This window comes from Heteronotia binoei, chromosome 16 (genome assembly GCF_032191835.1).
Source record: "Heteronotia binoei isolate CCM8104 ecotype False Entrance Well chromosome 16, APGP_CSIRO_Hbin_v1, whole genome shotgun sequence".
NCBI classification, from domain to species: domain Eukaryota; kingdom Metazoa; phylum Chordata; class Lepidosauria; order Squamata; family Gekkonidae; genus Heteronotia; species Heteronotia binoei.
The window spans coordinates 55,445,202-55,460,805 of NC_083238.1; the positions used below are offsets into that span (position 1 = coordinate 55,445,202).

The 15,604-nt window shown below is 47.1% G+C and overlaps 1 protein-coding gene across 1 annotated transcript in view; it reads left to right on the top strand.

Annotated features, from left to right (window-relative positions):
• The window catches only part of MYO1B (myosin IB), a 207,448-nt gene that overhangs the window by 138,884 nt on the left and 52,960 nt on the right, over positions 1–15,604 (top strand). Inside the window, 2 exon segments of the mRNA XM_060256929.1 lie at positions 5,278–5,382; positions 15,361–15,423. Of these exon segments, the coding sequence (XP_060112912.1) occupies positions 5,278–5,382; positions 15,361–15,423 (168 nt within the window).

Sequence of the window (15,604 nt, forward strand, 5' to 3'; positions counted from 1 at the left end):
CAAATTAGCAAAATTTGGCTGGCTTGCCACAAGAATAAGGAAAACTCTAATAATTCAGTCAGGAAATGGCTAAACACCTTTGCCAGTCTGTTTGCTGTAACTGCCATTTTTTGTCATATTTGTAGTTTTATAACAGTATTTTATGCCTTTTATGTATGATTTTATGGACAATCAGTTTTAATTTTGTATGATTTTACTGCTTTAAATGCTGGCTTGGGCAGTGAATAAACAATTTATTTATTAAGGGAAGAAACAAAGAGGTCTAGGCAGGGTTTTTAGTTCATCCTTGGCTTTAACACTAATTTTACATCTTCAGTTTCAGTGTCTTAAAGTCTGCATTCGCATTTTATGTATATTTTAGGTGGTATCATATTTTAGTGTATAATAATGATTGTATATTTATATCGCCTTTTATTGGTTATGAGTTGGACTTTTATGAATTGTTTGCTGGTCTATGACCATTATAAATAAATATATACATTCAATTGTAACATAGTATTAAATTGCTCATCGGTAACACTCGCTCTTCTGATGGGAGAGGGCCGTATCAGTCTTACGAATGCATACATTCCCCGTTTTGCATTAAATTTTTATTCAAATACCCTTTGAAGAGCCCTCTGTTTAGCATCAGTGATCTTCCCTAGCTGGAGAAAGAAAGAAACATGCATCAGGCTTCTTGATCAAGGAGAAATGTCAGGTTAATTTGCTTCTCCCCAGGGCTTTTGTGCTAGGAATATTTAGCTTTATGTAGTACCTGTCATAGAAACCGTTCAGCCTTTTTGAATTGCTGTGTGATTCCTTCTTTTTCAAGTTCATTTGTTGAAGGTTTCAGTCCCATAACTGCCTCGACCAAAATGCTTTTCACAGCTGGCTTGCTATTTCTTTCCTGTCCCAAAACAAAAGTACAGTGATTTAGGCAGGGCTTTTTTTGTAGCAGGAAAAGAAAAAGTTAAAGGTAGTCCGCTGTGCAAGCACCGGTCGTTTCTGAATCTGGGATGACGTCGCATCACGTTTTCACGGCAGATTTTTTATGGGATAGTTTGCTATTGTCTTCCTCAGTCATCTACCCTTTACCCCCAGCAAGCTGGGGACTCATTTTACCGACTTTGGAAAGATGGAAGTCTGAGTCAACCTTCAGCCAGCCATCTGAACCCAGCTTCCACCGGGATAGAACTCAGGTCATTAGCAGAGAGCTTTGACTGCAGTACTGCAGCTTTACCACTCTGCGCCACGGGGCTCCTCTTTGTAGTAGGAACTCCTTTGCATACTAGGTCACACACCCTTGATGTAGCCAATCCTCTAAGAGTTTACAGGGCTCTTAGTGCAGGGCCTACTGTAAGCTCCAGGAGGATTGGCTACATCACAGGGGTGTGGCCTAATATGCAAAGGAGTTCCTGCTACAAAAAAGCCCTGGATTGAGGAATTCTGAGATTCCTAATCCTGTTAGCTTGGATGGTTGAATAATATATACGGGTAGAATAGATGGGCGGGGGGGGGGGGGGACGGGATGTGTAATGAATAATAAACAGACCAGTATTGCTGAGTTCGAGAGCTTGGGCTGCCAATAAAAGTGATATATAGAAAGGACAAGTGTGTATTGGGAAGGGTGCTAAGTTTTTGTGCTGTGAAGGATGCTATTCCATAAGAATATAAGAGAAGCCATGTTGGATCAGGCCAAACACTCTGGGTCACAGTGTAGCCAAAACTCAGGTCCCCTCGGGAGGTCTGCCAGCAGGGCCAGAACTCCAGAAGCCAGCCCACTGTTGCCTCCCAAGCACCAGGATTACAGAGCATTACTGTCTCAGACATAAGAACATAAGAGGAGCCAATGTGGATCAGGGCAATGGCCCATCCAGTCCAGCACTCTGAGTCACATAAGAACATAAGAGAAGCCATGTTGGATCAGGGCAATGGCCCATCCAGTCCAGCACTCTGGGTCCACCAGCAGGACCAGAACTCCAGAAGGCCTCCCACTGTTGCTCCCTCCCCCACTCCCACCGGATGCACCAAGAATACAGAGCATAACTGCCCCAGACATAAATAGTGTTTCATCCAGGGCTTTTTTGTGTGTGGAAAAAAAGGTGCAGGAACTCTCGAGGGAAATGAAGGAGAAATATGTGGGTGCCCCTCATGAACTTTTAAATTATTATTATTATTATTATTATTATTATTATTATTATTATTATTATTATTATTATTATTATTATTATTATTTGTTTCTGCAAAAAGATTCTGGAATTCCATTCTGCTCCATTTCCCCAAAAAAGTCCTGGTCCCATCTATACCTTTCAACTAATAGTCGCTGATGCTACGTATGTTTATTCCGTCCCCCCTTGAAATTGTCTGTTCTTGTAGCTGTTACCACTTCTGCGGCAGTGAATTTTACAGGTTAATTACTCTTTGAGTGAAGATGCACTGCCTTTTATCTGTTCCAAGACTACTGTTCCTTAATTTCATAGGTGCCCACAAATTCTCGTGTTATGAGAAAGGGAGACGAGTCCTTCTTTCTCTGCCTTTCTCTATCCCATGCATAATTTTGTAAAACTCTTATCATGTCACCCCTCAATCGTCATCTCTCCAAGTTAAAGAGCCCTAACCTCTTTAACCTTTCTTCATAGCAAAGGTGTTCCATCCCCTTAATCCTTTTAGCTACCCTTTTCTGCAGCTTTTTCAATGCTATAATCTCTTTTTTGAGGTTCAGTGACCAGAACTGTACAGTGTTCCAAATGAGGCCTCACCATAGATTTACTCTGGGGCAGAACTCTGCTGTTTTGGCATTTTCTCTCTTAAAATCAGTGGCAGAAAAGGTCAAGGTTCACACAAGGTTCAAACTATCAAGGAACAACTGAAAGAATAATCACAACCACCTAGAGACAAAGGATTCTTATCACAGATTGATTTCCTACATTTCCTTCCTTTGTGCATTATCTCTTTCTTCAATCAGACTAATTACTTTTGCATTGTCTCTCTGTGTCCTGTCTCTGGCTGGCCCCTTCTCACTAACATTTATCCCACCTTCTGACCCAGCCTGATAGATCTTCGTTCTCGTTTGTATCTGAAATGAGGTTCTACTCACAAAACCTTGGACAATCTTGTAGGTTTTTAAGGTGCTTCTAAGAAGTTTGCTCAATTGCCACTTAAAAATTAGCACAGCCAGGAGAGCCAGTAGCAGAGACTTGAGCATGTACACGTTGATCTGTGGTTGAATTCTTTGTACTGCGGCTCCAGTTAAAAGAGCATTGAGGGAAGACTGACGAAGGGTAAAACCAACGAAACCGTAGGAAATCCAGGAAGTACGGTCTTTTGATCTCTTTGTGAGAAGTTGTGCAGAAGGACGCCCTGTCTCCACCCAGATTCTGAACTGCAAGAAGCGGCTGAAGGCGGGGGGGGGGGCGTCGTGTGGCCATTCGATGTATTATTTTGCTGTATGGACTTATTATAAACTGCACTGAATGTTTGTTTACACACTTTTTGTGTGTGAGTGATAATCCAACCGGTGAGGTTTTGAGGGCTTTTTTATTTTAGCAGGAGCTCCTCTGCATATTAGGCCATGCCTCCCTGATGTAGCCGATCCTCCAAGAGCTTAGAGGGCTCATCGTACAGGGCCTACTGTAAGCTCCAGGAGGATTGGCTACATCAGGGGGGCGTGGCCTAATATGTAGAGGAGCTCCTGCTAGACGAAGAGCCCTGAACACAGTTTAATGGGGGCTTTGGTTTCTTTAAAGTGGGAGAAAAGATCCAACTCTGCTGCCTTCGAACCAAGCATCAAATGCGATCATTAGAACATTTAAAAATATTTACGTTATTTATAGTTTGTTTCATTTGAACTCAAGGCAGATTACACGGAGTGAGTCAATACAATCAGCATACGAGACATTCAGTATGCGTTAAGGATGGGTGCAAACCACATTTTTGTGGTGCAGTTCATGGCCGAACCACGAACCAATAGGCCAGTTCGTAAATGGAACTGGTTTGTATTGGTTCATGAACCAATTAAAGTTTAAACTCCTGCTTTCTGCTCCCCATGAAAAGTGGCGGGGAACAGAAAGCTTCAAGCTTTCTTCAAGCAGTTTTAACCATTTTTCATGAAGAGCAGACAGCAGGGGTCGGAGCCATCTAAACCTTTGTTTTCCGCTCTTCGCGAACCGCCACAAACTGCATGGAAATTCATGGGAGTTCGTAGTGGCTCTTCAGTTCACGAACATCGCTTCACGAACCGGCCAAAATTCGTGAAGAAATGTAGTTTGTCAGCTGGTTTGTGTCCATCCCTAATAACCAGTACAGTAGAATTAGGGTGGTAGAACCAAACTAGAATTCTAAAAACAGAATTGAAGCTGAGCGGAAGTGTTAAGATGACACATTAAGAGATGCAAAAATTGAATGGTAGGGTCCCAGCTTCAGCAAGCTATACAGAGTAGAATGAACCACAATCCCCAGTTATTTATCCAAGTAACTTTATCAGACATTTAGTGCAGTGTAATTGTGTTGCATGCGTAGAAAAGTTCTCTGGAATAATTCAGTTTTACATACTTTGGAGAAAGCTAGGAGAGTTCATTCCACAAGATGGGGCCACAACAGAGAAGGCACATGGATGGGCAGTTGTTGATCTGAGAGCCTTGCTGGATCAGTCCAGTGAGGGTCCATCTAGTCCAGCATTCTGTCTCACACAGTGGCCAATCAGTTCCTCTGGATGGCCAACGGCAGAGAGGCTGAGGCTTTCCTAAGAACATCAGAAGAGCCCTGCTGGATCAGACCAGTGGTCTATCTAGTCCAGCTTCCTTTCTCACACAGCAGCCAACCAGTTCCTCTGGAGGGCCAACCACAGGGCAGAGAGGCTGAGGCCTTCCTTAGAACATCAGAAGAGCCCTGCTGGATCAGTCCAGTGGTCCATCTAGTCCAGCATCCTGTCACACACAGTGGCCAACCAATTCCTCTGGACAGTCAACAACAGGTTAGAAAGGCCAAAGCCTTCCTAAGAACATAAAGCCCTGCTGGATCAGACTAAAGGTCCATGTAGTCCAGCATCTAGTCTTACGACAGTGGCCAATCAGTTCTTCTGGAGCCTGATGGTCCTTAGTTACATTGACCATCGTTGGACCAGGTGCATGAATTCTAAATCTGGGAGACAGGTAAACTGCAGAATCTCCCAGCAAGCGTTGAAAACCCATGATGCCAATGCTAAGAACGTAGGGTATCCATATTTTAAATAAATAAATACATTTCTCTTGCATCCTGTGTATGACCACAGTTGCTTTCCCCTTCTTTTTCGTTTTGCAGGATAACAGTTTTGAGCAGTTCATTATCAACTATTGCAACGAGAAGCTGCAGCAGATCTTCATTGAGCTGACGCTGAAGGAGGAGCAAGAAGAGTACATCCGAGAGGTGACGCTCTTTCGTTTAATGCGTTCTTCATGTGCTCCTTTGTTTCATGTGTTCCTCGCATTGATTTGCATCCGTGTCGTTGGAACATGCCTTTCCACTCCAGGAGTCCTTTGGGTGGCTAAGAAAAAAGATACAGGACAGTGTAGATAGGATCACCAAAAAACCTAGGAAAAACCTCAGGGACGTAAGCAAGAATTTTTAATTTAATTTAATTTTTTTATTTATACTCTGCCCTGTCCCACAAATGGACTCAGGGCGGCTTACAACAGTAAAAACTAACTTCAGAATGAAAACATCTTAAAGCAGTATCAGCAGTCAAAACAGCGTATTCAGAAGAGACAGGCACTCTTTCAGGCACAAGCGGCAAATATCGAACAGGACGTATGGCCAATGACAGTCAGCTCTATATAAGCACCATGAGTGTAAAATGGTGGGGGGAAGTGATGGCGTTCAAAGGGATGCCTTCTGGATCAGTTAAAAGCCTGGCAGAAGAACTCTGTCTTGCAAGCCCTGCAGAACTTTGACAAGTCCCGCAGGGCTCGAATCTCCAAGGGCAGCTCATTCCACTAGGTAGGGGCCCCAACCAAAAAGGCCCTGGCCCTTGTTGAAGCCAGTTGGGCGTCCTTAGGCCCAGGGGCTGCAAGAAGATGTTGGTTGTCCCCAACCAAAGAAGTGTTGTCCCATGACTGCTTTCACACGCGCTAAATAATGCAGCTTCAATCCACTTCGGCAACCATTTGCGAGTGGATTTTGCCATTTCATGCGGCCAAATCCAGTGGCAAAGGGCATTGAAAGTGGATTGAAAATGTGTTGGTGTGTGTGAAAGTGCTCAGAGTTTTTAATTTGATCTAGAACTGTGGCTCAGGAGCCACATATGGCTTTTTCACATATATTGCGTGGCTCTTGAAGCCCCATCGCCTGTTGGCTGGCTTGGGGAAGGCATTAAATCACTTCTCCAAGCCAAGCCAGCTGGTGGCTTGGCAAATGCATTTAAAGTTAAGGTTGCTTCCCTTCCACCTCTCCCTCCCTCCTCCCATCTATTTTCCTTCCTCCCTCCCTGTCTTGCAGCTCTCAAACATCTGACGTTTATTCTATGTGACTCTTACGTTAAGACTCGGAGAGCCAGTTTGGTGTAGTGGTGAAGTGTGCGGACTCTAATCTGGGAGAATGGGGTTTGATTCCCCACTCCTTCTCTTGCCCCTGCTAGCATGGCCTTGGGTCAGCCATAGCCCTGGCAGAGGTTGTCCTTGAAATGGCAGCTGCTGTGAGAGCCCTCTCCAGCCCCACCCACCTCACAGGGTGTCTGTTGTGGGGGAGGAAGGTAAAGGAGATTGTGAGCTGCTCTGAGACTCTTTGGAGTGGAGGGCGGGATATAAATCCAATATCTTCATCTACCTCACAGGTGTCTGTTGTGGGGGAGGAAGGTAAAGGAGATTGTGAGCTGCTCTGAGACTCTCCGGAGTGGAGGGTGGGATATAAATCCAATATCTTCTTCTACCTCACAGGGTGTCTGTTGTGGTGGAGGAAGGGAAAGGAGATTGTGAGCTGCTCTGAGACTCTTCGGAGTGGAGGGCGGGATATAAATCCAATATCTTCATCTACCTCACAGGGTGTCTGTTGTGGGGGAGGAAGGTAAAGGAGATTGTGAGCCGCTCTGAGACTCTTCGGAGTGGAGGGTGGAATATAAATCCAATATCTTCTTCTACCTCACAGGGTGTCTGTTGTGGGGGAGGAAGGTAAAGGAGATTGTGAGCCGCTCTGAGACTCTTCGGAGTGGAGGGTGGGATATAAATCCAATATCTTCATCTACCTCACAGGGTGTCTGTTGTGGGGGAGGAAGGGAAAGGAGATTGTGAGCTGCTCTGACACGCTTCGGAGTGGAGGGCGGGATATAAATCCAATATCATCATCTTCTTCTTCTTAAGCAGCTTTGGCCACCCTTGATCTGGGATGTCTGTAGGGGTGGTGCCACCCCATGTCTGCATCTGCACACCTGAGCGTGGAGGTCTGTAACTAGGGAGGGGTGGTGTACGTGATGTGCCATCAGATCACTTCTGGCGACCCTGTGAATGAAGTACCTTCAAAACGTCCTATAGATAAAAACCTTGTTCAGGTCTTATAAACTGAATGCCGTGTCTTCCTTTATTGGGTCAACTCATCTCCTGTCGGGTCTTTCTATCGTCTTCCACTTTTCCTACCATTACTGGCTCTCCCAGCGAGTCTTGTCGTCTCACAATGTGACCAAAGTACAACAGTTAAGTCATTTTAGCTGGATCGTAGTTGGAAAAGCCCTCTCATGGGTCCGAAGGACCACAGGTTGCTATGGATCAGGGCCTTTTCTATAGCAGGAACTGCTTTGCATATTAGGCCACACACCCCTGATGTAGCCAGTCCTCCTGGAGCTCACAGTAGGCCCTGTACGAAGAGCCCCTGTAAGCCCAGTCTCTTTAACCTTCATAGGAAAGGTGTTCTATCCCCTTTCAGGGCTTTTCTTCTAGGAAGATGTGAAGGAAAGGAGTTCTGGAACCTCTTTATGGAAACAAAATTCTCAAAAAAAATGTTTAAAAAGTTCATGAGGGACCCCTGCTGTTTCTCCTTCATTTCCCTCTTGAGAATTCCGGCACCTCTTTTTCCAGAAAAAAAGCCCTGCTGTTCATCATGTTAGTTGCCCTTTTCTGCACCTTTCCCAGTGCTATAATCTCTCTTTTGAGGTGCACTGACCAAACGTGTACACAATATTCTAGATAAAGGCTCACGGGGTTTTTTTGTAGCAGGAACTCCTTTTGCATATTAGGCCACGCCCCCCCTGATGTAGTCTATCCTCCCGGCTCTTACAGTAGTCCCTGTAAGAAGAGCCCTGTAAGCTCTTGGAGGATTGGCTACATCAGGAGGGTGTGGCCTAATATGCAAAGGAGTTTCTGCTACAAAAAAAAAAAAGCCCTGCTATGAATGGAGGTGGACCTTTAAGGTTCACTGATAATTTGTGCCTTCCAGGAAGTCTGGCGTCCTTGTTGCCACTATCAAGATGCTATAAAAGCTTTTAACATTTCTCTTTGCCATTTGCGATGACCTAGTCAGATCCCCGTGGCGCAGTGGTAAAGCTGTAGTACTGCAGTCTGAACTCCCTGCTCACGACCTGAGTTCGATCCTGGCGGAAGCTGGGTTTTCAGGTAGCCGGCTCCAGGTTGACTCAGCCTTCCATCCTTCCGAGGTCGGTCAAATGAGTCCCCAGCTTGCTGGGGGGAAAGCGTAGACGACTGGGGAAGGCAGTGGCGCAAAGCACCCCGTAAAAAGTCTGCTGTGAAAACGTTGTGATGCGATGTTACCCCAGAGTCGGAAACGACTGATGCTTGCACAGGGGACTATCTTGACATTTTTAAACTGACTGGGAAACAGGGAACATAGGAAACACAAGCCCTGCCACATTTTATGTCATAGAATCATAGTGTTGGAAGGGACCTCCAGGGTCATCTAGTGCACCCCCCTGCACAATGCAGGAAACTCGCAAATACCTCCTTGTGGTGCAGCGTGGTAAAGCTGCAGTACTGCAGTCTGAACTCCCTGCTCACGACCTGAGTTCGATCCCAGTGGAAGCTGGGTTCAGGTAGCCGGCTCCAGGTCAACTCAGCCTTCCATCTTTCCGAGGTCAGTCAAAGGAGCACCCAGCTTGTTGGGAGGAAAGTGTAGATGACTGGGGAAGGCAATGGCAAACCACCCCGTAAAAAGCCTGTCGTGAAAACGTTGTGAAAGCAACGTCACCCCAGAGTCGGAAACAACTGGTGCTTGCACAGGGGACTACCTGTACCTTTTAGTCAGATCCAGTGCTGTGTTAATGAAGAATGAATGCAAGAAGCCCTGAAACCAAAATACACGGATGGCAGGGTGTGCCAGACAAAATGGAAGAGAAACTCATCACGTCCTTACAGTACAGATCAAGATGAGAAGTGCAGGAGTGGCGGGTGTAATTGACATATTTGGGGCCGATGTCTTTTCGGGACCGCCTCCTCCACTGTGTCCCTGGAAGAGCACCACGCTGTACTGGTCGAAATCTGCTGGTGATCCCCGGCCCTAAAGAGGTCCGGCTGTCCTCAACGAGGGCCAGGACTTTTTCAGTCTCGGTGCCGACCTGCTGGAACTCTCTGCCGGAAGACACCAGGGCCCTGCGGGATTCTTTTACAATTCTGCGGGGCCTGCAAAGCAGTGGCACCCACCTCCCCCCCTACTTAAGGGGGGAACTGCTCCCAATGCCTGGAAAGCAGAATTACAGCGCACTATAAAGTAGGATCCTTTGGTTGCAACTGTTTTAAATTACTGGTTTTATGGATTTATTGAAGAGCCCCATGGCACAGAGTGTTAAAACTGCAGTACTGCAGTCCTAAGCTCTGCTCACGACCTGAGTTCGATCCCCAGGCATACATGAGGCCTTTCAACAAGGGCATACACAAGGCCTTTCAACAAGAGCATACGCGAGGCCTTTCAACAAAAGAGGCTCTGAATGAAAGCTCTTCTCCGCTATGTGACGAGAGACGGGGTTCCAATTAAAAAGGCAGCTCTGGCAGATTACTGTTAAAGGAAGGCTTTTGCAGATGTCAAGAGCCCCGTGGCGTGGAGAGTTAAAGCTGCAGCACTGCAGTCCTAAGCTCTGCTCGTGACCTGAGTTTGATTCCCGGCGCAAGCTGGGTTTTCAGGTAGCCAGCTTGAGGTTGACTCAGCCTTCCATCCTTCCGAGGTCGGTCAAATGAGTCCCCAGCTTGCTGGGGGGAAAGCATAGAGGACTGGGAAGGCAATGGCAAACCACCCCGTAAAAAGTCTGCTGTGAAAACGTTGTGAAAGCAGTGCCACCCCAGAGTTGGAAACGTCTGGACGTGCTCCCCTCTTTTTAATTTTTTGAGTGGAAAAACCTTAGCTTCCCAGCCTCTGGGTTCTTTCCGGGGTTCACCTACATTCCATTCAGACAGGGTTTGAAATATAAATCACCTAAGTCACAGGCAAACGAACATAAATAAACCTCGCTGTCACCACATAAAACCTGCCTGTCTGTAAACTTTCGACCTTACTACCTTCCAGGATTTCTGTCTTGCGCATCTGACAGGATACAAGCCCTCTTCAGGCCTAGCTGGTATAGTGTGGCGTTGTGCCAAGGAGGGAAAAGGGTAAAGAGTAGCCGTCTTGTGTGCATCAAGAAACTGTCTTCTCTAGTAATCAGTGTATTGCCCAGAAACTCAATAGTCAGTCAGGGCTGACCAGTTAATTAGCATCTGCTGCAAGAGGAAAACGAGGGAGGAAACTTGAAGACAGTCTCCCAAGTTCGAGACTCGATTCTTCAAGGAACAGAAACTGCTCATGGGTGTTACTAATCCATGGGAGCCCTTCTAAATAGGCCGGAATCCCAACGATAATTAGAGTTCTGAAGGAAAATCCGGCCACCTTGTTAGAACCTGAGGCCTAAATTAGCAAGTGCCTTACCCACAGGATTCCACTAGCTGTGCCAAGACCCATATCACATCCTGTCTCCTATTACCGGCTTCTCCAGAGAAATTATTTTTCAGCAGACTTTAGGTCCAAATGAAACATATCTCGTAGGCAAAACATCGGTCGTTGTGCTGCGTTTGTGTTGTGGTCGCTGCAATGATTCTGCCATATTTGTTATGATAATCTTGTGCATTTTAGACCAGTGGTCCCCAACCTTTTTGGCACCAGGGACCGGTTTTGTGGAAGACAATTTTTCCATAGACCGGAAGAGGGGGGGGCGCGGCAGGATGGTTTTGGGATGATACAATTGTGCACTTTATTTCTAAAGTGTTTGGTGTGGTGGTTAAGTATGTTGACTCTTATCTGGTTAAGTACATGGACTCTTATCTGGGAGAACCGGGTTTGATTCCCCACTCCTCCACTTGCACCTGCTGGAATGGCCTTGGGTCAGCCATAACTCTCGCAGGAGTTGTCCTTGAAAGGGCAACTGATGTAAAAGCTTTCCCAGCCCCACACCTCACAGGGTGTTTGTTGTAGGGGAGGGAAATAAAGGAGACTGTGAGCCACTCTGAAACTCGGAGTGGCTGGCAGGATATAAATCCAATATCATCGTCATCATCATCTTATTATTACTACTACTACAACAACAACATTGTAATATATAATGAAATAATTACACAACTCACGGCCCAGTTTGCTAACAGGCCATGGACCAGTCACAGACCGGGGGTTGGGGACCCTTGTAAATTTTAGACCGTAGTTCTTCATGTTCCACTTCTGCCTGTGCCACATGGCCACTGTATTACACATGATTTTATGTTTCCCCCCTTTCACCTCATGTCCGGGTTCTGCTGGATCTAAATTCGTTTGTTCAACTAAGTATTTGTACCCTGCCTTTCTCCCCAATGGGGACGCAAAACGTAAGCGACTGGCCCAAAGACGCTCGGGAAGGTTCCCTGGCAGAGCAGTGATTCAAACCTGGTCTCCTTGATCTTAGTCACTCTAATCCAGTACTTGATCCAAAGCTTGAGGATAGCCACATTCAAAATTACCCATCCGCCAAAACGGCATTTACTTCCATCCCTGAGGCCTGTACTTAAGGGGGTGGGGCCTGCTTTCTCATTCCTCTGGTGGCGGCTGTTTCAAGGTGGGATCCAACTGGTAACCACAAGCCCCACCCGACATGGGCCTTGCCCACTTTCTGGAAACATGGGACAGGTGTCACCACATGCGGCGTGTCAGAGCTGTATATGTTTCCTGTGCCACCGAGTATCGCCACTCTAACTGGTATACCGTACTGGATTCAGAAGAAGAAACTGGATTTCTACCCCACCCTTCACTACCCAAAGGAGTCTCCGAGCAGCTTACAATCTGCCTTCCCTTCCCCTCCCTACAACAGACGCCCTGTGAGGTCGGTGGGGCTGAGAGAGCTCTGACAGAAACTGCTTTTTTGAGAGGAACAGCTCTGTGAGAACTTGTGACTGACTCAAGGTCACATCAGTAGGTGCATGGGGAGGAGAAGTGGGAAATGAAACCTGGTTCTCCCTGATAAGAGTCTGCGCACTTAACCGCTACGCCAAACTGGCTCTCAGAGTCCCCAGGGAAAGATTCCCATCTATCTCATACCGTGTGGCTGTAATCCAGTGTTTTCTGAGACAGTGTCATCATTGTAAGAATCAGCTAGATCAGCTAGCCAAACTTGCTTAACATAAGAGCCACTTAAATAAATGTCAGAGGTCTGAGAGCTGCAAGACACAAATATCAGATGTTTGAGAGCCACAAGACATGGAAGGAAGGAAGGAAGGAAGGAAGGAAGGAAGGAAGGAAGGAAGGAAGGAAGGAAGGAAGGAAGGAAAATATATGGGGGAAGGAGGAGGGAGGTGGAAAGAAAGCAACTTTAACTTTAAATTTCTCTATGCTGCCAGCCAACAGGACAGTGGGGGCTTCAAGAGCCACACAATATGTGTGAAAGAGCCAGTTTGGCCACCCCTGAGCTGGAATGTGTTTGATACAAATGCTGTAACAGCTGACATTTGTGACACTCTAGGGCAGAGGGGCCGTTGAATCGAGACATGGCAAGGAGTTGGGCCAACATCTGGACTGCCTCCCCAGTCCTCTTTGTGAGAATTAAGGGGACTTGGGTGTGGAGAAGATATTTTTAAATTCTCCTTGAATCCAGTGGGAACTCAGAATCCAGGGGGAACTCTTGCAACATGATTCCATAAGTGTGCCGCTTTCCACTCTCGGGCACACGTCTGAGAAGTCCTGGGAATCGTTAAAGTGCCAAATGCCCCCTGTTGGATTTCACTCCGTGGCCTGCTAGCAACCGGCCCGTGGCCCAAGACAGAGGTGCGCACCGCCCCCACCCACCTGGGGCCCAGTTGGACAAAAGAGGCAGCTCGGCCTCATTCAGATGATCAGCGGGAGTCTTTAAATGGGAGGGGGAGACAGATTGGCCTGCTGCCTGGCCACCTCGCAAGGAGGCAGCAGAAATAGCCCCAGTCTGTCCCCCTCATTTAAAGACCCCCATGAAGGGCAGGGACAGGGCCTGGGTGTGAGGAAGTCTGGGGTGGCAAAACTCCCAGTGCTTGCCCCCCCCCCCCCCAAACCGGTCTGTGGAAAAATTGTCTTCCATGAAACCGATCCCTGGTGCCAAATAGGTTGGGAACCACTGATTTCGACCTTGATTTGGGGACACCCCAGACTGCGACTGCGCTGTCTGTTCTGGGAGAATCCCTTAAATCAGGGGTGTCACTCATTTGTTGTGAGGGCCGGATCTGACATAAATGAGACCTTGTTGGCCAGGCCATGTCAGGCTGGGCCGTGTGTGTTCCTATTTAAGATTAGGTAGCAGAGATATAAACTTTATAAAGGACACAGACAAACACAATTAAAGATTTTGTTTTAAAAAAAGAACTTAAAATAAAACATGCTTAAAACATTAGCACTTGTTGGTCTTAAAGGTGCTTTCTTTGCATTTCTCCCATGGGATCCAGGGAACTGGGCAAAGGAAGCTTTGGCTCTTTCCTTCATTCCCCAGGGAGCCAGGAAGGGGAGGAGACTCAACCAGTAGAAGGAAGAGGGGCTTGGCTCAGTAACTCTGCTGTGCGATTGAGAGAGCCTGGCAAAGCAAGCGCTGCCTCCACCCCAAGGGAGGAGCCTCAGCCAGTGGAGAAAACAGAGGCTTTGCTCTGTAGATGCTGTGCGATTGAGCAAGCCTTGCAAAGCAAGCTGTGATGCAGAAGGAAGCAAGAGAGAGAGAGAAGGAAGCAGATGACAACCAGTTGCTCAGGGGCCTGATAGGAGCGCTCCAGGGGCCTGATTCGGCCCCCAGGCCAATGTTTGACACCCCTGCCTTAGATTTAGCAGGTCCCCCCCCCCCCAAATCTCCAGATGAAAATTAGATCAAGGAGTTGGAGGGCTTCCCGCATAGAAACGATGCAGTTTCCTGTACGAACGCTGCAGGGTTGCGCAAAAGCAAGCTTGACTCTCAGCGTTGCGCTAAAAGGATTTGGCTCGGTTTCAGGGAGTGCATGGGAAATTGACACAGATGGGGAATGGAATGAAAAGCAAATCTGGCAGCTGTTTAGGGATGCACATTAGGCTCCAGCAATGTTGAGCAGTTGGTGCAATTTCGGTCAACATGCTAAAAGCTGCAAATATAATTGCGATGCTGGGGGGTTGGGACCAGTGGATGATATTTTAGTGAAGGCCCTCCATCTCTTTACCAGTGAAAGAGACCTCCAGTCCCCAGAGAAATACTTTCCATCACTGCTTCCCCCTCCCTCTGTAATAGTACAGGTAAAAAGGTAAAGGTAGTCCCTTGTGCAAACTTCCCCAGTCATCTACACTTTCCCCCCAGCAAGCTGGGGACTCATTTTACTGACCTCAGAAGGATGGAAGGCTGAGTCGACCTGGAGCCGGCTAGCTGAACCCAGCTTCCGCCGGGATCGAACTCAGGTCGTGAGCAAAGCTTGGACTGCAGTACTGCAGCTTTACCACTCTGCTCCATAAGCTATGGAGCCTTGTGAGCAAAAATCCTACTTTGTGAGCTACTGGCATTAAAGTTGTGAGCTACTGCATACATTAGTTTGCAAAAATGTGTGAGCCGGAGGCTAAAAAACTGAGCTAGCTAAGACACTAAGAAGAAGACATTGGATTTATATGCCACCCTCCACTCAGAGTCTCAGAGTGGCTCACAATTTCCTTTATCTTCCTCCCCCACAACAGACTCCCTGTGAGGTGAGTGGGGCTGGAGAGGGCTCTCATAGCAGCTGCCCTTTCAAGGACAACCTCTGCCAGAGCTATGGCTGACCCAAGGCCATGCCAGCAGGTGCAAGTGGAGGAGTGGGGAATCAAACCCGGTTCTCCCAGATAAGAGTCGGCACACTTCACCAAACTGGCTTTCCTTAGAGGGAGCTCTGCTTCAGAGTGCCTGGCTTGCCTGTTGCAGTCCTTAAAATGCGTTCCCTGCCATAATTTTATTCCTCTTTTTTCTTTCAACAGGGCATCGAATGGACTCACATTGAGTACTTCAACAACGCTATCATTTGTGACCTCATAGAAAACGTAAGTCATACCTGCTGTTCCAAATATGAAATGGGTGACACGGTTTTCTGGAATGGCCTTATTCTGGTGTTGTTGTTTCATTGGATTTGATGTAGAGCGGCTTATACTCGGGGTCCCCCCCAACCTTTCTGATCCTGTGGGTACCTTTGACACAGTGTGTTGGGCACAACCACAAAATGGC